The 22336-nt window shown below is 36.1% G+C and overlaps 1 protein-coding gene across 1 annotated transcript in view; it reads left to right on the top strand.

Annotated features, from left to right (window-relative positions):
• ADAMTS19 (ADAM metallopeptidase with thrombospondin type 1 motif 19) overlaps nt 1-22336 on the top strand; it is a 129033-nt gene that overhangs the window by 81640 nt on the left and 25057 nt on the right. Inside the window, exons 11-17 of the mRNA XM_054397780.1 lie at nt 6006-6107; nt 8586-8716; nt 10276-10445; nt 14395-14522; nt 16569-16689; nt 17784-17864; nt 21379-21536. Coding sequence (XP_054253755.1) covers nt 6006-6107; nt 8586-8716; nt 10276-10445; nt 14395-14522; nt 16569-16689; nt 17784-17864; nt 21379-21536 — 891 coding nt within the window. The remainder of the gene's footprint in view (nt 1-6005; nt 6108-8585; nt 8717-10275; nt 10446-14394; nt 14523-16568; nt 16690-17783; nt 17865-21378; nt 21537-22336) is intronic.

Here is a 22336-nt window from a genome sequence, read left to right as displayed (position 1 = left end):
AACTGCCTTACTGAAAACATTTTCCCTTTGACAGAGGAGCAGTAGAACTCAATGTAACAATTCTACAAATACTCTTAATTACTTCCAAGTGCTTTTTATCATGATCTGCAGTCTGTTTCTTGGGGTTTGGTACTTTGTTTTCAATTAAAAGTATGATTTTGGCTTCAAATTTTCTAGAAACCTATTTTGAACATGCAAATCTTACAGTGTTAGCCCATTATTTCTTCTAGCCCTTCTTTACCAGGTTAACAAAAGTTCAAAAGCAACTGAAGAGAGTCAAACCTGGAGACTTGCTGCTGCACAGTAGCCTTTATATTTAATTTCTCTGAACAATTCCCCTCTTTTTATACCCTTATGTTTCGTTCTAATTCAGGCATTTATATGAAGATAGCCACCTGGCCCCATGCCTGTTATGTTTCATTAACAGAAGCAGTGATTATTCATCCATCAGTGTCCTCATTCCAAGGTTATTCTTTGGTTTGATTATTATTTTAGAACTATTAGGAAGTTAAATTAATTAATGATACCTTGGCAGTTTTCAGCTGTTTACATAGAAAGTGCTTAGGCTCTATGTGTTGGTACCTAATTGTCCATTCCTAATCATTGTCAATAACTTTCTCCTCTTCTGGCCTTTTGTATATAAGAGGACACATTTCAGCTAAATCACTTATTTTCCTTTTTCCCTTCCACTTATTGGATCATTACTTGATTTTAAAATGGTTAGTTGAGGAAAATTCCTATTGTTAAGATATCATTGTAACTTAAATCTGAAGATAGGTGGTTTTACTTTGAAGATGGAATCTATTGAAAAACCAAAGAGCTAAAAAAAAAAGTGGACTTTTCAACGGCTCATTTTTTCTAACAAACTCCAATTTAATTTTCAGTCTATTATCTAATAACCTTGTAGCCTTAGGTAAGAAAAAGATAGCTTGATAACAATTTCTCAGAAGCAAAAAGAAGAACCTTCTGCAGGTTCATCAAAATCCTCTGCAAAACTGCTAAATCTGAAATGCAAATCGTACAAGCAAATTTTGAAGCAGAAAGTTACTGTAATGTGTTTTTAAGAGCTTTGGAATTATTAGAAATTACATCAAAATTATTAGCAGACACTAATGGCCAAATTGAGAAAAATCTGATGGGGGCACTGAGGCAGGAGATGAGTGCTCCAAAGCTCCACTGCCAGCCTCCGTAAGGTCACCTTATTGTTTTTTCCTCTGTGTTCTTTCTCAGAAAGCAAAATTTATACTCTCACATTTCCTCCAGTTGAAAAAATTTCAGTAAATCTGGTCCTCAGGCCACAGACCTGAAGATCTAGCTAAAGCAAACAGGCACTATATTCAGATCTCCCTGTTTTGTTCCCTGCTGCAGGTCTTAAATTTAGCTCTTCTATTAGGGAAGGTTGCAGTGTCCTAGTGCAATGAAATAAGATTTATTAGATGAAGAGGAAAATCACAGTAATGGATAGAGCACAGCCCAAAGAATCCTAACCTTTCATATGTTTCTCTCGTGCATGAAGAGAAAGAAAAATAAAGGTAGAATGTAAGTTGGGCTAGAACAAAGCTGTATAAACCTTCATCAGTTCTCGTACATGGACTGTGCAACACCAGCGTTTTATAACTGTGAAATGCTGTTAGACAGTAGCTAATTTTATCATCTTCCTCTGAAATACGAGAATGTTTAGATGGAAATAACAAATACGTTGAGCTTAAGCTACCAAATAATTGCATTCCGCATTTTATGAAGGTGGTTCAGTGTTCACAGTGTTGATTGTGTGGATTATTGTGACTGCCATTAGAAAAGTCAAGATTCAGAAGATTTTTCTACATTGGATACAGTATTTCCTTATTTAACAGTATTCATTGGTTAAACTACTATTATGCTCAGGATTTCTTGGATACCTTCCACTTACGAAAACAGTTCATGCACTTAGATATAACTGTGTAGAAGACAAATAGTGAACCATTTCAGTTTTATGGGTTTTTTTGTGACTGGAAGGTAATTTGATGGCCAGAATTCCATGCAGTCTTCTACATTAAACAAGTATATTTCGTATATAATAGCTATTCATCTAAGAAAACAATTGAGTAATGATGAAAAATAACTTTCTTAATGTTCTATAAATCAGGTACAAATATCAGTGATCCAATCAATAATGCATTTCTGCTGAGATCTAGTTTTCTACAGCTATTATTACTTTAGAATAATTTAGGGTCATGTTACATGGCAACCCCTGAGAAACACTGCAGATGCCAGTAATTTTCCCAAGCTATCAGGAATTCCTCTTTATAATTTAGTGGCCAAAGCAAAGCAATGAAGGGACCACTGAGGACCTACTACTCTATCTTCTGAAGTGTGACCTTCCCACTCCTTTCATGAAATGTGTCCAGACTTTATTTTTTCCTTTTCATCTTCGTTTCAAAGACTTTTTTTTTATAGCCTAAGCAAAATTATAGAGCCTGAGAAAAGTGTGAGTGGATCTCAGAGTAAAAGATTTATACATTGTCACCATGTTAATCTTGTAAGGGAGCCAAGTTTGCTTTTATGCCACACAAATCAATTAGGCACTAATGTTATTTCATATAGCAGATAGTGAGAGCATGGCACAGAAGTAGTTCTTGATGATCAAATGTGATTGTGGAACTTGACAATTTAATATAATTGTTGAACTGTTAAATGTTGTTTTTTAAGATTAAAGTCCAGGATGTGAATGCTATCTAGTCAGTTCCACTAAAACAGTTCTTGTCATAACACAGCTGTGGCCATTGCAAGGAAGTAGAAGCCTGGTTATATTTCATGGCAATTTTTAAAGCATTTCAGGGACAGATCACAAAGACAACAAGTCATGGAAAAGAAATATCTGTCCTCATCTCTGCCACCACACTTTAAATAACCTTGACTTTACAAAAACATAGTCCTGAAATGCTCTTTTTGTTTCTGGTCTTCCCTCTAAACTGGACCATCTTTTCAGATGCTTACATGGTTGCAAAAGCATTCTTCTAATGCACACATCCTGCCTCTCTCTTTTAATTGAAAAAAACTTCCCAAAAGCTGGAACGATGTCTGCTATTTCTGTAATACATTGTTACTTTCACATTGTACTTTACATGCTTTTCTTGTTAAAAAAATCAGAGTTAACACACTCTTTCAGAAAAATAATTATTTGTGTGTGGAAATATCTTGTTTTCCAGTATACACACAATGAAATGTTTTACATATTGTGAATAGTTTGATCTAATGATATAAGTTTATAATCAATACCTTATTTCCATTGGCTAGTCTAGAATACTATAATGCCTGTTGAATTGTACTTGCAAGTGATACGTAGTTCGAAAACCTATGAATTTAACTTAACTGATTTTATCCTTTCACCCCAGAGGAGTAACTTTCTGGTTAAGCAGTTTGTGCTCTGATTTCGCAATGACAGTAATATTAATACTGGAGTCCACACTGCTGTTAGTCAAGTGTTAAATGGTAACTGTAATCACCATTTGTCTTACCTCTGTGGCAGAAGTACAATCTGAAGATTAACTAAAAATCTCATTTGTGACTTGACTGAAAGCCTAGAGGAAAAAATTTATCCTTCTCCTCATTTTAGTAATTCCCTATTTCCATTTCATTTGGTTTGGGGAATCTCAAAGCCTAGGGTAAAATGCGACAGTAATATTGAAAGCTCATTTTAAAAATTGGTTAAGTGAGTATTTCTAGAATACAGTTCACTTAAAGCATGAATATATAGCTAGCTGGGCAAGTTAGGCCTGTGGTTCACGAGGAGATGGTATACATGTGCAGAAACAAGCAGATGTATGCAAAGCACAATAGGAAGTCAAGCATCTTGATTTTATTTACTTGATTTATGTTACACACCTTAAATGCATCTATGTGTTCAGGTACCTAAATGCTTGTAAATGTGACTTTATGCCTTCTTAAGAATAGAAGAATTGTTTCTGGGTTTGTGAGGAACTGTTTGTCTGTTGTCAGCCATTACACAGTCATTTGCAAGTGAAAGTGAGCACAAGATCAAAGTGTTTGAAGTAACATACTTTAAAATGTAGTGATATAATGAAAATTTTGACCTTTTTTTTTTTTTTAAGCTGAAATGTACTCAGTGAAAAATGAAGATTTAAGGATATGAAAAAAATCACATTAATTAGGAATATTAAATTAACATACATTTTTGTGAGGTTGTTCCAACTGTATAGTCTGTCATTTCATAGTTCATGCAGAAGCACTTCGTTGTGAACATCTGATGCTCTGTCTCTTCTACATTGTCCTCAAAAACTGGCCCAGAAGTCTTCTTGCTAATTTTAGTTCTCAGCTCTAAAATTACCCCTTAAAGTGCATGTTTTAAAAAAAAATTCTTTCCGCAAAGGACAAACGCAGAAAATTTATGTTTGAAATTATCAAATATCAAAACTGTTTGATATTTGAAAAGTACCTGTCAAAGTTATCTGGGAACAGGGTAAGTCTTCTCTAGCAACATTTTGGGATATGCATAAGTTGTCGTGTTAGTTCAGCTTCAGCAAAATGATGTTACAGTATGAATCAGGAGTGAGTCCGATTGCTGCTGTCCTGTCTCTTGGTCAGGTATCTACATTCCTAGACTTTTTAATGAAAGCTGATGTTCCAAACATTTTTACATGAGAAACTCCTGCTGGAGCTATCCTGGTCCTTGGTTCAGACACAATCTTTCATTGAATTACGTTTCCTGTGCCATAAGACTTTTTCAAGGTAGTATAAGATTTATCACGCACTTTTCATGCGTAGTGTAAAATGCACAGATATGGGTATGCCAATGTAAACACGATTTGAGTTAGAAAACACATGTCCTCTGGCAACCCTAGTTTGGGAAAAAAAAAAAAAATCATCCTCCCTTGCAATTTCTCCCCCTCTCCTGATCTGTTTTGGGGGGAATTGGTCTGCATATGTACCAGCATTCCAGCCAGAACTGAACCCCACATGCCCTCTGTTCACTTCCACCAAGTTTACTTCTAAGGGGGTAGTAAGACAGAAAGGAGAATGAAGTCATGACCATAGGAGAAGGAAGATGTTTTAGAGGAAGATAGGGAAAGTGCCAAGAAAATGTGGACAAATATGAGCCAGCATACTTCAAGGCTGTACTTTCTTCTGAAGGGAAAACTGTCTCTTTATGATGCTTAAGAGGGACAGAACAAACAGTTTTTCTTTATGACTCTAAAATTCACTACTGACTAGCACCCCTCTCTTCTCTCTTCTTCTTCCCAGAAAAAAAATATTTGATCCTGGTTTTGTCAGTTTACTTTGTGTCTTCTTTATGGATATCAGATTCAATTGCTTTTTTTGAAATATTTCTAGAGGAATGAGTAAATTCTAAAGAAATTATGAATCATTGGAAGAGCATAAATAAGCAGCAACCATTGGGATGGCGTGAACAAGGGGGATTTGGAAGTCTGGAAAAAGCCTCAAATTTTCTTAGAAACACATTTTATATAATTCCAGTGAACATAGTTCTATGTGGCTTCACAAAGACTCAGTAGTCACCGGATATAAATATGGACTCATTTTGGTTTTGTTGCTAGTGGTAGTAGTGGTTTTCTCCCTTTCACATAAAATAAATGAATACTAAATAGAATTGAAAATATTGATTAATTCTAAAAAATAATTCCCAGAAAGCTCACTTCTTCCAGTTTCTGGGGAACTGCATCTGCATAGTGCCTGCTTCACATCGTGGGGCAAAGTTGTTCCTATGTGCTTTGTCAGATCTGCCATATACAAAGGCCATGACCCCAAGGGTTAGAGGGTTATTCTTGCTCTGTTATCAGCACAGCAGCTTGGCTTTTCCCAGGTGTTCATGATCAACGAAAATCCTATAAAATTCTTCCCATTTGGGATTTTGTGCATGTATAACCTGTATTTAAAAATAGTTTGGTACCATCAAGCTAGCAACTTTGTCAGTAGTAGGGAATTGCATGCAGAAAGTAATTTTGGCTAAGACAGATTTTGTGCTTACCTTTGAGTTTGGTTTTCAGCATGTCATTTGCACTGGGTTGTGGTGTAAGGTGGAAAGTGAGAATGAATGCAAGACTAAACTGGATCCACCAATGGATGGAACAGACTGTGACACTGGAAAGGTATGTTTTTTGGGGAAAAGCAATACAAATTATATCGAACACCTCACAGTGAAGGAAACAAGCTGAACTGGTCTTTGCACTTGTTTGAAGTTCCTACTTGCCACAATTATTGTAAAAATCCTGCTTATATAGTTGAATGTATTGCGTGTTGTATATAATACAATATATTTAGATTCGAAAGTACATTTCTCTAAAAACACTGATTTTTTAAAAAAAAGTTACCTAAAGCCATAGATGTTTTAAAACATCTTTATTTAAAATTTGTTTTGGTTATGTATCCTATTTATGAATGGAATGCCATTGTTGCACTGCTTACTGTAGGCAGAAAAATAAGCTTTAAAGGATAGGCTGTTCTCAACTACGATTTAAGATTTAGAAGTAGTGTCATCAAAGCAGGTGACACAGATTTCTGATGAAACATTTCAGAATAAGCTTTGTAAAGAAATATTTACAGTGTCGGTACACGTAAAAGAGTGATAAATGTCATTAAAAGTATACCTTCAAAGACAAAATAAATTGTCACCTGAAGTCAAGCTGAAATTTCCTTCAGGAGATTTCCTCTGAGTAATCTGTCATCTCTGTATATAATTAAGATAAATAGCCTCAAATAAATAACAGAGCAGAAGCATGCATATACTTGAGATTTTTGTGATGTTGTGCTGACAGCACAGTCTCCCAGAGGAGTGGTTTGCTCTTTGAATCATGTTATGTTTCACTGGACTGTCATCATCCTGTCTAAAAAGTAAACAAAACAATCAAGTAAGATGCAGTGTTCAGACAATATCATTTTACACAGCAAAGGAAAAACAGACTTCATGCATTTTTGTGTCTCTAAAAAAATGACATTTGATGTCATCTTTTGATTCTGAAAAACGTGTGTACTTGATACTCTGTTTTATAACAATACCTGGAAAGTCAGAGATACCTTTTGTTCAATGTTGCATTCTTTTATGTGGAGACTTGTGTTACCATGGTATGGAATCAGAAAGCAGCATCTCATTAGTAAGACTACCCAGAATTTTTCATTATGAAACCACTGTTATCATGAACTGGGTACCCAAAATTAGTACGTATTTTGCTTACTAGTGTCTGACTTGCCCTTCTATGTGAAGTCTTTTCAAAGATGGCATAGTTGTGCCATCATTGTAATGCTGTAATTTAAGAGAGAAAATTGAGATCAGTTGATCCATGAGTAGCAGTTTGAAACACCAAGTGAAGTTTAGAATCCCCAGACGAGGACTTAGCATGGACAATGCAAGTATTAAAAGTGTATTTTAAAAGAGACAAATATATTTATTTACTGCATTAATGACATCTTTTCTTTTGTTCAAAGTATGAACTTTATCCATTCTTACTTAATCCATTCCTACTTACTCCAGTTTTTCATGAACTTAATCAATTCTTACTTAATCTGATCTAACTTCATGAATTTAATCCATTTATAACAGTAATTCACCCATAATTCAGAATGTAAAGAGTTAAATTACTGATGTTAATGACATTAGGCAGGCTTTATCTGCTTGTTGCCTTACTGCTTTGCAATTGCTGAAATTTCATAATACATGGGACAGACATTGAGTTGGGTGATAAAGCTGATAAAGTAATAGTTTCTGCAGAGTTGTGATGATTTATACCAGATATGGATATAGATGACAGTGTTTAACAATAAGGATTTTATAGTTTCTAAATGAGAAAGTATACAAGATTGTGAGGGTGATTATTATTATTTAAATAAATGCCAGAAATCTTCTTGACTTTCTCAACACTTGCTTATTCAGCTTCCTTTTTCTCTTTGGATAGAAGTTGTGAATAAAACCTGATTGTCTCTATTACTTGTAATACCTCCTTCTATAGACATTGTCGCTGATAATTAATGGCAGTTCTGTTCCTTCTGGTTACATTAGAACTGTGATAGCAAACCAAACATGTCCTGATAGCAGCCCAGAGAATGGTGCTGTGATGACCCATACAGTTCAGCTGAAGGATGATCCTTGCAGTGGGTTTCGGTTGGACTCAAAAGTACTTTCTTAGGCAGTGTCCAGGCTCAAATGAAGGGGACAGCATAATCTGGAGATGACTTCCAGGTTGTGGTCAAGCTTATGGACAAGAGTTGCACCTGCTCCTCTGCCACTGAGCCACAGAAGGGTCTTTTGCTGTTTGTATTTTATAGAATCATAGAATATTTTGTGTTGGACAGGACCTTTAAAGTTCATGTAGCCCGAACACCCAGCAGGAACATCTTTAACTAGATCTGGTTGCTCAGAGCCCCATCTAGATTGACTTTGAATGTTTCCAGAGGTGGGGAACCTAGGATAGGAAAAAACCTAGGAGGAACAACAGGAGAAAATAGATATGACTCATATGGAAACTATGTCTTGAAGAAAATGTTTATGGTGTGCTTCCCATATGCTAGTGCTGCAGTGAATTGTTTGTGCATATACCTTGATTTATTTACCTAAGAGCTGAATTTTCACCTAGTGGTGTAAGGCTGGAGAGTGCATCAATCGGACCTCTTTTGTGGATCATATGGAGGGAGAGTGGAGCGCATGGAGCACTTGCAGCCGCACCTGCAGCACTGGAGTCAGCAGTCGGCAGCGCAAATGTCCTGGGTAAAAAGAAGTTCAGGTTTCCATTGTTCATCAGAATTTCCAAACAGAATTTAAATCTTCTTAGTACAGAAGCCATTAAGATATAGTTGTCCTATACATGAGCAATTTTTTTTTATGAATACTGAAAAAACACTTTGGAGAACATTTTAGGGTTTGGAGGTGTTTTAGGGTGTTGGAGATTTTGAATTGTTAATACTACTTCCTCTTTTTCTGCTTCTGTCAATAGCTTCGATAATAGTAGAATACAAGTTTCATTTTAAGCTTCACTTGGAAAGGCAAAAGAAAATTTGTAAATGTTTAACTCATTGAGCATCAGCATGTAATTGTAGTCTTTCAGGATTTTGCTGGTGGAAGTTGACTTCTGTCTCATTTGGAAAGCCAAGGAAGTGCAGCTTTTAAAGAAATCTTTCTACCAATTGCATAAATATTTAGAGTTTATGGAAGAAACATTTAGCTTCTGTAATTTGTAAAAATGAAAATTTTGTGCCATTGAAGATGAAGGGACTTTTACCACTTACTTGAGTATCTTTCACCATATCTGAATGTTCAGCTGAAGATGTTTACCTTTTAGTTATTCAGTACCATACCTCTCTTTTGTGTGTCTTTTATACATCAAGAGGAATAGAATAAATAAGCAGAGAAATAAGAACAAAGTAGAGCTGAACAGAGAACACTAGCCTAGACTAGCCCACAGCAGAGCAGGGTAGGGCAGAGCGGAATACAGTTGATGGCTTAGGAAAATAGTAAAAGTGGAAAATAAAGGAAGATGAAAGGCAATATAAAAGGTTTGGGGCAAAAAAATGATGACAGGAAAGATGAGGGATTGAAAGAGAGAAGTTTGCATAAAGAAATATGAGGAAAACTTGGATAGGCTACACAAAAGCACGGTAGTTTAACAGAAGCCTTAGATATGTAGAATGCTTTTATATTTCCTGACATCTAAATGCCCTTCCAGCTGTATGCCTAAAAGCTCTTTCTGAAATTTAGGGACATCTTAGTTTTGCTTTCATGTGTTCATTCCTCCATGCAACATTCCAAATAATTAGCTCCACTTTCTGCAGTTCACTCTTCTTCTGCATTTGTTCACTAGGACCTGCAAGCACAGCTGGAATGACCAAAAAGATAGAAAAACATATTGTTTGAACATCATGACACCACACTTGTAAAAACAGGAGGTAGAAAATCTGCAGGTGGTTTGTGGTTTTTTTGAAACTTTGGCTCTGTCTAGCTAGAGAAAAATCACCTCAACTATATCAAAACTGCAGCTGAGGTTCTTTGTACTGAACACTCCTAGTAGTCCTAGTGCTTTTTTGGGCTAAAGTATAAATTGTGGTTTAGCATCCATGACTCTTTATACATAGTGTGACCACTACAAACAGAAGGCAAATGTGTTCTATTCTGCACCTTTGGGGTTTTTTTGTGTGAGATTTCTTAAGGTTTTGTGTAGAAAAAAAAAACCTTTTAAAATTGAATTTGTGTATAATGTAAATAAACGATGCTATAAGTTTGACAAAACATTAGCAATAATATAGCATGATATTTTTTGCCCTCTTTTCTAGTTCAGGACTTGAAGGAGAGTGTCATGGTCCCACAATGCAGTATAGAGTATGTGAAAATCCTTCTTGTCCTGCTGGCATGCCTGCCTTCAGGGACTGGCAGTGCCATGCTTTCAGTATCAGATCTTCATATCAGAAGCACATGCACCAGTGGCAGGCTGTCATCCATGATGGTGAGTTTAACATCTGCCACGTTCTTATCATCTGTGCATATGGCTAATAGCTTGCTGGTATCATTGATTAAGAAAGGTATGATAAAAACTAAAGCAAACAAAAAACCAAAGTCTAAGATTTTTGTGTTTTTTATCTCATAGACAAGGTCTGGTGGTATTTTCACACACTCTGGAATCTTTTGTTTTATATTTCTATTGAATTTGTCCTTCTTGGTATATAATCACAGAATACGTCTGATTGGAAGAGGCCTCAAAGACTATCCACTCCACCCTCAAACCAGCACTGAAGGGTTGACACTTGCAACATGTTCTTAAGCGCCAGGTCCATACGCTGCTTGGACACCCCAAGGGACGGAGACTCTGCCACTGCCCTGGGCAGATCATTACAGTGTTTGATAACCTTTTCAGTGGAGAAGTATTTCCTAATATCCAGCCTAAACCCACCCTGGTGCAGCTTGTAACCATTTTCTCTAGTCCTGTCACTTGCCACCTTTCTCCAACCTCCCTTCAGGTGGTTTTAGATAATGATAAGGTCTCCCCTCAGCCTCCCTTTCTCTAGACAGAACAACCCCATCTCCCTCAGATGCTTCTCCTAAGTCTTCCTCTGTGGAATCTTCACCATCTTTGTGGTCCTTCTCTGGAGATGCCCCAGCAGCTCAATGTCCTTGTAGTGAGGGTCCCAAAATTGAACACAGTATTTGAGATGCTGCCTCACCAGTGCTGGTACAGGGGCACAATCACTTCTCTACTCCTGCTGGCCACACTATTCCTCATACAGGCCAGGATGCTGTTGAAATGGTGAACAGATTTCTGTTTGTCTGCATGAAGTGGTCTGAAACCTGAATTGTGCTGCATACACACCATTTAACTGCTGGTATAACTGACATAAAAGGCATCCAGATTCCATCCAGGTCCCTCTCCAAGCTGCAGATTTCCAACCATACATCCCCAAGTCTGTAGCTTGCCACAGGGTTATTGTGACCCAGGTGGAGAAGCTGACACTTGGCCTTGTTGAATTTCATACAGTTAGCCTTGGTCAATCGACCTAATCTGTCCAGATCCTGTTCTAAAGCTTCCCTACCCTCGAGCAGATCGACACAGCCACCCAGCTTGGTGTCATCTGCAAGCTTACTGAGGGTGCACTCAATCCCCTTATCCAGATAATAAAGATATTAAAGAGGACAAGCCCCAGTACTGAACCCTGGGGGACATTTGAGCTGAAATTCAGTATCAGTTTGGTCCCATTTAATCAGAAACGGAGTGTGAAGTGACTCAGAATTACAGCTTTCTGGAGGAATGCTGTCACATTAGGTATGCATATATCAGTTACACTTCTACCTACGAAACTAAAAAGGCAGTATAGTTATAAGCTTCTATTTTTGAGCAAGGAGAGAGCACTTTTAGCTTAACATTTGAGTGTTTGATTTTGGCAGAAATTCATATGAAATGCATACTGTAAAATTAGGTGGGATTTCTGTAAACCTACAACATGGGAAGTGTTGGCATACTCTCTGCTTGCTTTAGTGTAGCAAACGTGCTTACACACCGTATCATTACAGGTGTGCTCAAGTAAGTGTGAAGTAATGTCAGACTTACAGTATCTGCAAATACAATGTTGGTGTAAAGTAACAGCAGCTAGAAAACAAAACACTCTTAACCAAGTACTGCTAGGAATGCGAACCATAGCTGCCATTGCACTGATTTTTTTCTGAATTGTTATGATGTAATTTATTTAATTAAAGAAAGCAAGAAAATAACAAAAGACTTCTGTTATGAAAACAGATACTTAAGAAACTAACAAAATCATACCAACTACTGATAAAGAGCCTGGACTACTGTACCTAGGTGCTACCACTTTTTAAGTAGCTGATTATTGCCATGTATATTTAACTCTTGAAACTAATTATCAGAAAACATTAGAAAGTGTAGAACAATTTAACTGAATCCTGAAAAATGTGAATTTATTGTCAAGAACTTCTTTTACTATATGCCTAGCTAAACAAGGGGGATTTTGAAAACTCAGAATATTTTCTTTACACACATGTTAACTCATTTCATAGTACGGGGAGCTGTCTCTGTCTATCTCTTAGGTGCTTATATCTAAGTGAATTATTTGGGGCTTGTTTTACTAAATTTCATTTTGCCACAGGAATGTATGGTTTATATCATAAGGGATCTAGAGGTTTCTGCCTGACTTTGAATAATTCAGTCATCTGATTAAAAATATTGACACTTTTCTATCCCATGTTGAGTATAAATGGTTGCTTTCATCTAACGTTGTTCTGAGAGATCCTGTTTTCTTGAAGTGTCCCTTAGGAGAGACAAAATTGGACTCCAGCTAAAAAGTTCCAGTATGACAGAAATACGTTGTTTCCAAATTCTTATTTGCACTCTTAACCTTTAGTAGCCATCAATTGTGCACCATGTCCAGAGTAGTCACTGTATTTGAATGTGGTGTCTTATGGTCTGTTCAAGTTATCCAGCATTGTTGAGTTACTGATTCTTTGAATTCAGTGTCCTTAAAAAAAATATTTATGTTGTTAATCTTTAATAAATGCTGCTGATATGTGCTTAAAGCTCCCAGGGAATTTTGAGATTACTATTATAAGGAGCATAATGGGAATGCAGAGGGCACAAACTCAGGCAGAGACTCATGCTTCTCAGCTAGAGATGGGTTGTGTCAGACTGCCTTCACATGTTGGCAAAACAGATCACATCTGCTTGCACCAGTTCCTTGGAGATACTCAGAGGTTTTGTCAATTTTAGTACATTAAATGTCCCCAGAGCAATCTCTGATGTGAGTCCACTAGTATAGAAGTCCTCTGTCTGTACTATACAACTTTTTCATCCTAAAAAGGATGGTAACATCCAAACTGCTTTTTGGAAGTGGTCCTTTGCAGGTGTCAATTTCCAGTTTAGACCAAGCTCGTTCTAGTTAGCACATGCAAAAAAATGTGGCATAGACTGTCTTACAGTTCAGCTGTATAGACACTAGAAATACAGTGCCCATGAATGTTTCCTGGAACTTTACTAATAAAAATGTGCTCCAGGAATCTAGAAGTCAGTATGTAGTCAGTGTGGTGTAGATTGTGTCCAAGTGCAATAATTTTCTGCTTTAGGACTGACTTTATCCTTTCAAAAATCTGCAACAGATTTAGGAAGAAGTTCTGAGTCAGTACAATTGTGAATAAAGATACGAAAAAATTATGTCATTTTGTACTCAGTCAACCACTGAGAGGAGATTTATTTTATTTTATTTGGTATTATTTTGGCAATGTTGAAGCAAGCTTCATGATTTACAAATGATGACCATGAGGAATAAATGGATATATAGGATATTATTACTTTTTTATTCTCTTTCAAATTAGAAATTATTTGCAGAATGCTTTAGAAGTGTAGTAGAAAATTGCTGGACCTTGATGAAGATAATAGAAAGAATGTGTTTGGTTTCTGTCTATTTCTTCATGTGGACTTTGTAAATCCATGTATTTTTCTTCCCAGGATGTCTAAAATTACTTAATTTTTTTCTATTTGACCTCCGTTGTTAGAAAATCTGGAAAGTGTTAAGTTTCTTTTTTAACCAATATTTATGATCTGCCAAAAATATAGTAGAATGAAAGTAGAGATTACAACCAAAATACTCCCGACAACTATAATGTGCATAATCTTAATAGCAGCAATGAACATGACATGAGTGCTATGTAGGTGAAGTTCATAGCACCAGTGTGGTCAAAACAGGACAAAATAACCTCATTTTTTTTCAAACAACTGAGAAAAGGATCAAAATCTTTTTGTTTGCATTTTATTTAAGATAACTTGTTATGCAGGTGTGGATTCATGCCACACAGATAAGTAATTGTCAGTTTTTAAACAATGTTGAAAATAATTCTGTATTTGTTCAATAAACTTGTACCAATTTGATGTTTTTTTCCATCAATTGCTACTACAGAAAAGCCATGTGCCTTATTTTGTTCACCGTCTGGAAAAGATCAAGCTGTTCTTCTAACAGAAAAAGTGATGGATGGGACTTCATGTGGCCAGCATGGGTCAGATGTCTGTGCAGATGGTAAATGCCAGGTATGAGGAAGAAGTTCTTCACCCTGAGAGTGGTGAGACCCTGGAATGGGTTGTCCAGGGAGGTTGTTGAGGTCCCATCCCTGGAGGTGTTTAAGGCCAGGCTGGATGAGGCTCTGGCCAACCTGATGTAGTGTGAGGTGTCCCTGCCCATGGCAGGGGGGTTGGAACTAGATGATCCTTGTGGTCCCTTCCAAACCTGACTGATTCTATGATTCTATGAATTGCTTGTTTCGAGCCTGCATACGCAGGCACAGGTATGCCAGCTCATACATTTGTTATGCGTAGGTGTTGTTTCTCCAATAGTGTGCTGCAATACCTGTGTGACTGAGACTAAATGGCTCTTTTGGCACCATGTTAAAACATTTTAAGCTAATGTCATTCAGTGCCGCACAGTACGTGAAGCAGCTAAAGAAGTGTGTATCTGTGATGATGGTGCTAATAACAAATTGATGCAGAGAGGAAAATGAGGATAACTGATTTACTTTTCTAAGGGAAGCCTCAGCTTTTGACAGGTTGGGAAATTTTGCCATTGGATGGCATACCTATGTATGTCTTATTCTGCCTTTCTCAACAGTACAAAGTTTTACAATCTAAATAAGCCAACACCAAAGCAGCAGAATAACAGATAATAAAAGCTGAGTGCTTAACCTGTTCCTGATCCTCAGAATTCATTTGTTTCCTAGCAGTTCTCTTTTTTAGAGCCTCATATGGCTCTATGGCTCTCCTATACAAAAATCCCACAAGACTGTTTTTTCCTTTGTCCCCTTCTCGTATTCACTGAATTCAATAGAAAAGCCAACCAATAGCACAGAAACGGCATTGATAGGTGATGGAATAATTTCAACAAATTAGCATATAGATGCATGCAGGCATGTATATATTCATGTTGTGATGGTTTGAAAGCTTTCATTTGCTTCCAGACTGAGCTAGCCTGGTTATTGTCGGTGGGGCGGGGAATTTCAGCTCACATTGACACACATGTATAGTTATCCTTTCTGAAGTGACTGAGTGCATGCAACAAGAATGCTTTGCTGAATTGAGGTTTTGGTTCACCATGTAGCAATTGCATGTTTAACCACAAAGGTAATATATAGCCCATTTTTTTCTGAAAGAAAAGTTGTTGTTTATTTTGTTGGTCAGTTTTCACAACTGACTAATAAAGACCAAAAAAAGCCTAAGACCAAGCCCACCTGTCCAAGACTGCATTGGCTTCTGGGTGTAACAACTGTCAGAGATAGGTGCTAGTCAGATCTGAAGGTCTTGCACATTTTACCGTTTTCTTAGACGATCCATTAGGAAGAACTCTGGGGGCTAGGATTATAGAGTTAGGTATTTGTATCTTTGAGATGTGCCATTTTGCATACACAATGCACAAGATTACCCTGCAATGACTTCTCTAGACTTGAAAAAGCTTTTATTTCATATCAGGCCAGTGTATGATGCTAACAGTATTTGTGGTGTTGAGCTACTACTGATACTTATTAATAGAAATGCATCTAACACAGTAATGTGGAGGTGCCTGAGTAAAGTTTGGGTTTTTTTCTCAAACTGGATGCATTTTAGCAAAACAAATACAATTTATATTTACATATTCCAGACATATTAATGGCCTATTCAGAATAAGATATCAGGTTGACATTAGCACTTTGCTGTTGTGGGTATTGCAAAGAACTTCTCATACTTTGATTAGGAAGCATCAGAGTTGCACACGTTGCAGCTGTTGAGCAGGAGGGCTTGCAGGTTGTATGTTGCACGGTGGCTCAGAGGTGCCAGCGGTCTTGGGGGCAGGTAGCAACACAGTTGTTTTCCTCTTGGAGAACAGCTGGTAGTCAACTGTATAGGAAGAGTAAATGCAACAACTACATAAAATAGAAAAAAAATACCATGGAAGGGATCTCTTCACATGAACTTGTACAACTTTCATTCTCAGCAATGCTTAATCATGTTGGTTAGGATATCTTCCAGAGAGTGAGATACACATGGCTAAAGACAGCTTTATGAAAAACATAGCCTGTGTTTAAATAACTTTATTGGCTTTTATGACAGAAATTTGGATGTGATGGCATATTAGGATCTCTGGCTCGAGAAGATCATTGTGGTGTGTGCAATGGTAATGGAAAGTCATGCAAAGTTATTAAAGGTGACTTTAACCATACCAGAGGAGCAGGTAAGTCTGTTTATTTCAAATACTCAGGAAACCAGTAGCCATTTGATTACTTTGAGCATTGGGAAGTTTAAAAGGCTATGCTTTTTTAAAATTTAAAAAGGTACCGTTTTTAAAATAACACAATTCCTTGAAAAAACTTCAGGTGTACTGTTTTTAAAGATAGGACATTTAAGATGAATTATTTAATATTACTTTAATATTTAATTACTGCAAAGTTATTGCAAGTTGTACGAATTACAAAATTAAGGAATTAGTTAATTTACCTTCCATTAACACACATGCTGTTTCAAAGAACCTGCATTTTAAGAAATCTGTGAAATAAAATTTCTATCTAGTAAATTCATGACCTGTAAAGTCTTCTACTATTTAGCTTCATTTAGTGTTTTTCAAAATAAACACCCAAGTTATGTTCTCTTACCTTGAGTAATGTCATTAAAAGAAGCCAGGCAGAGGGAGAACTTAAAGCTGAATGAAATCCTAATAATATGCACCATACACTATGTGTATCTTCTCTCCAAAAGTCTTTTCTTTGAAGCAGTGTTTGGCCAACTGTGTTCAGCATTTGTTTGCCATTATCCTTTCAGTTTCTTGAGTAGAAAATGTGCAGAATTTCAAGACAGTAAGTAAATCACATCAAAAATACTGTAATTAAAAGCAGACATTATATCTTTGGAAAATCAAGGACTTCAATGCATTGTAGACTGAATTATGGTACTTTTACAAATAAAAAAGGCGTAGTCTTTAGATGTTTATATCTGTCCCTGTTTAATCTGAAGGTAATGCAGAGGAAGGATCCCAAACCACAGATCAATTTGGAAGACTACAGGATGAAAACCTGCAAAGAAGGAGGTTGCTTATAGAGATTACAATGTGACAGCTTTCTTTTATAGCTAATATGAATGTCCACATGGGTATAATTTAGGGTTCTGTGTCACCATTTCATAGGTTGTTTCAAAATTTTGCAGGAACCCTCAAACCATTGCCCTATAAGTTATAACTTGTTAACATTTAAAAAGCAAAGAAGTTAAAAAGCATACAAGATGTAATTTTCTGTTCTTTTGTATGTAACTCAGGACATTTGGTCTCATGTCTAGGTTATGTGGAAGCTTTGGTGATACCTGCTGGAGCAAGGAGAATCAAAGTTGTGGAGGAAAAACCAGCTCACAGTTATTTAGGTAAATGTCTCGTGTTTTAGTACTCATGTCTTTGGTCAGCACTGAAAAATGATGGCTAAACATGCTTTTGTAATGAAACAAAAATAGTAAAAAAATCTGTGAAGAATATGTCCCAGTTTTATTCTGAACTTATGTGTCATCTAATTTTGTTGAAAGAATGTTTCAAATAATGTATTCAGACAATTGAAGAAAAATTCTGCTTACTTTAAAATGTTCAATTTTTTGTAAGGAAAACACTGAAGAAAATACTTCACATTATAACTAGCGAAGAGATTTTTATGCTGAATACTGAATAATTTGTGTTCAAACAACAAAAGTACACGGACCAACATACAGCAAATCAGCAACAATGTCAGATGAAAATTTTAAAATTAGAGTAGGAAAGCAGAAAAGCTTTTCTTTGTAAATTATTTCATTGTAAAAAATATTTTTCTCTTTTGGTGAGATCTGAAGCTGTTCTATAAAGGGGTAGAATATGTTACTATTATTGTTATAGGGTTTAAGTGAATATATGAAATACCGTCACTGGTGATGGTTTGTGTGCTGCCTAAGTTTAATTTGAGAGAGACTTACTATGTTAAATGGGACAATACAAAGAAAAGTTCCCTAGTTTCATTGCTCCTCTCAGTTCTGCTTAAGGGTTCTATTGATATTTTAATTTTTTTTTTTACCTGAGTGTTCTCAGTATTTTTGCTGAGAGAATGTTGAAAAAATTGTGAATCTTAATTATTACTGCATAAGTTACCAATGGGTGACTTTTGGTTTATCATGGGGTCTGCACCTGCCCTGTTGAGATATCCCAGGAGGTTTAGAAATCTGGATTATTTTGTTGTTCCCTGATGGACCACAAACACAGATGCTTAAGTGCCAAACCAATAACTGAAGTGTCATTGACATGCTTTCTAATTTTCCATATTTTTCCCCCTCTATGTCTACTGTGTTAATATACGTGGACAACAGAAATACTTGTTTTTCATTAATGCTTGTTTTTCATTAAAAACAATATATTGTTTTCATTAATACTTGTTTTTCATTAAAAACAATATATTGTTTTTCATTAATGCAAAAATACATAAATGTTGGAATTGTATCAAGGGAAATTAATTCATTTTTCATGAATAGCAAACTAATTCATCCATTATCTTACAAAAGGCAAAAAGAATGTAATTTTTTTATGCCCAGGAAATGGTCAGTCATGCTGCTTAATTTTTAAAAGGTGCTAATTAGCATATCATCAGCTTTTCATTGGTTGTCACCTAAGTTTTACTTTTCTTGATGTCACTAATGTTGGTTTGAATGAGGACTAGTCAGTTATTCACCACAGTGTTTTTTTGTTAGCCTGTAAGGAACAGATCTGTTGCAGTATCTTGAATTAAACTTTGTGTTGTTTCACCTTTTCTTTTTTCTTTGACCAGCATAAGCTATTTCAGATTTCTTCACTTATAGGAGATTTATTCAGAAATCATAAAAATATGAATCGAAAAACATTAACATCTTGAATATGAAGATTTTCAAAGAGGAGTAAATGAAAATGAAATGAAAGTTTTAAAGAGAAGAATTTTTCACAATAAAAGGATTACTAGACACAGATTACCAAGTGGAATACAGAGCCCTGTTGCTCCCCAGTGAGCACTGAAGATGCAATAGCTGAACTGTGAAAAGTTGCATCTCTATAGCTGTGTAGCTAGCCTCTCACACCTCATTAAAACTGGAGAAGTGTATATCCCTGGTACAGTAATTTAAAAGTACATTGGACACATCAGCATCACTAGATTGTCATAGTGATGATGGCTGTTTTATGCTCTGCAGAAGACACACTTGTAATTGGCTCCCTTGTTTTGGCACTGAAATTCCAGTCTTGGTTACAGTTGCAGTACATTTCCCAGTCTCGGTTTTCTTCGTCTTTTTTATTGTAGGTGTATTGCTCGATTTGTTTTACAGCCTGAAAGAGAAAGCTAAGCAGAGTGAGTGTATGTTTGTGGCATGGAATAAAAGTCATCATTGAACTTACTTACTATCTGGGGTGTGGCAGACTCAAGAACAGAAGCTGGAGTGCTTGAATCCAAGTCTAAAGAGGATACCCATTTTACTTCTTCTAACCTCAGTGGCTCAAATGAGGAATCTGAAAGCAGAAAATGCAAGATTTGGCATGTTTCTGTATTATGGGATTGTGATTCCAGTCCCCTGCACATACTTGCATGCTGGGTCTGCCGAACCTGCTCCATCTGAGCAGCATGACCCGACTGGACCTCAGCACTTCACAGTACATTTGTTTTGTTTCTCCACTAGGAAGAGGATTGGCCCCTATAGTTTAAACACTAAATAGAACTTAAATACTGTTAATAATAGTATGTTCAAACTTAAAATACCAGCTTTAAAATCTTGTAAAATTACTGGTTATTTATAGTACAAGGCTGCTCTACAACACTAACAGGTTTTATGGTCTTAATATTTTTGACACAGCGCCGCAGTAGTACACATCAGTGGTGCCTTATGCAATTGGTTTTCTGCCAGTGTATAGACCTATTGCCACTGTTTCCCATAGAAACAAAACATAACAGTATAAATATGAATAGGAGAGAAGATGATTACAAGAGTGACTCATGTTAACTTAAAACTTGAAAAAAAGAAATTTTGGACAAGGCCTAAGCTGTTGAGGTTCTCTTACAACAGTCTGTTGCCAAACATGCAGTTTCAGTGAAGAGGAATGCTTGAAACTCTTTGTCCAGAAGTTGATTTTAAGTATATTCTACTTCACGTGCTTATTCAGAACTTAACAAAATAAAATAAAATAAAGTAAAATAAAATTACAAATCATTCACAGAAGAATCCATTCCATGTACTATAGAATACTAAAGTCCTGTCTTCTCAGTCTATGAAATATATCTTTTACCTGACTTGATGATGATTTGATTATAAATTGGGCCATTAAGATGAATGATTCAGGCAAAAAGAACAAGCTTTCACTATTTGCTAGAAGTATCAAATTATGTGGTAAAAGTGTATAAAATAAGTGTTTAGGTAGAATGGCAGTCATATTGTCACATTCCAAGGTGGAGAAAAAGGTAAATGTAGATATTAGAGGGGAAAGAATTCTGAATGAGAGTTCCACAAATCCTGAAGAGTGTCCTGTAAAATTTTTATTTTCTATGCCTTTATGGATTATAGAAATTACCACCTTGGAAACAGAGAATGGTGGTATTTGTCTTAAAATAATTCAGAGATCAAATTATGAATTATGGTGGAGCCTGTCAGTCTTTTCAGGCATTAAAACACTGAGGTTAACTTCAAGTCATGTTAAGTACACATGGTTTTGCCAAGCATTCCTTCCAAATCTGAAGCATATTCCAACTGAGGATCATGTAGAATAGGATCCATGAATATCTTTGCAAACAGAGTTGGGTGATTTTACCTACTTACTAAATCATCCAATTATCCCAGGAAGTGAAGGGAGGCCCAAGTTACTATTGAACACATACCTTTTATATTGAGCTTTTCTTCATATATTTTGCAGCTCTTCGAGATTCTGGAAAACAGTCAATCAATAGTGACTGGAAGATAGAGCATTCAGGAATGTTCAATATTGCCGGGACCACTGTCCATTATGTTCGGAGAGGTCTCTGGGAGAAAATATCAGCCAAAGGACCCACAACATCACCTTTACATTTACTGGTATGACAATATAGGTTGTTTTTTATTGTTATTATTATTTGTTGTTTTTTTTTTTTTTCACCTGACTCCTATCATATGGAAGGGTAACATATTTTTTCCAGGCTTCTGAAGATAATGAGGTTTATATAAGATGCTTTTATACATAGATACAGAGGTATATACCTGCTTTAGTAGAGATCTCCCAGCCCACTTCTGAAAAAGTGCATGTCAGTCCAAGAATAATCTTTACATTGTTGAGAGAAGATGAAAGGTTTCAACACTCCTACAAATGTCATAAAAAGCTGATGTGACACTTAAGGAGAGAGAATCGAATTAGTTTTTGTCCTGGTTGGCTATAGCACAACAATTTCAGGACTGCAGTCACCATGTTCTCCATAAAGAAGCAGAGTTATAATGCATTTCAGTTTAGGGGAGGAAAAGTTGATAATTACCACAAACAAAGAAGGAGAGGTGATGAGAAAGTATCCACAATTCAAAATCCTTGTATATCTAAAAGGATATACTGAAGGATTTTGAATTTTGATTTTGATACTGATTTTCAGTATATCTAAAATAGTTTTTAATCTCATGTGTCTTGCCCTCCACATTTCTCATTAATTTTGTTTGCTTATTTCTCATGGAGAGCTTTTCAAACTTAAAAGTTAAGTGAAATAATTGTTCCTATTTTCTTGATTTTGGTTAATGTGTTCTACAAAATCCATCAGGGGGATTGAAGGGCTAGAGAGTGTTAAATTAATCTGTCATGCTTTTTTAGGATTATCTCCTGACATTTTGGAGTTTGTTTTCTACAGAGCCTGTGT

The sequence above is a fragment of the Indicator indicator genome, chromosome Z (assembly GCF_027791375.1).
Source record: "Indicator indicator isolate 239-I01 chromosome Z, UM_Iind_1.1, whole genome shotgun sequence".
NCBI classification, from domain to species: domain Eukaryota; kingdom Metazoa; phylum Chordata; class Aves; order Piciformes; family Indicatoridae; genus Indicator; species Indicator indicator.
The sequence above is the reverse complement of the archived record's forward strand: the minus strand, read 5'-3'. Positions and strand labels throughout refer to the sequence as shown.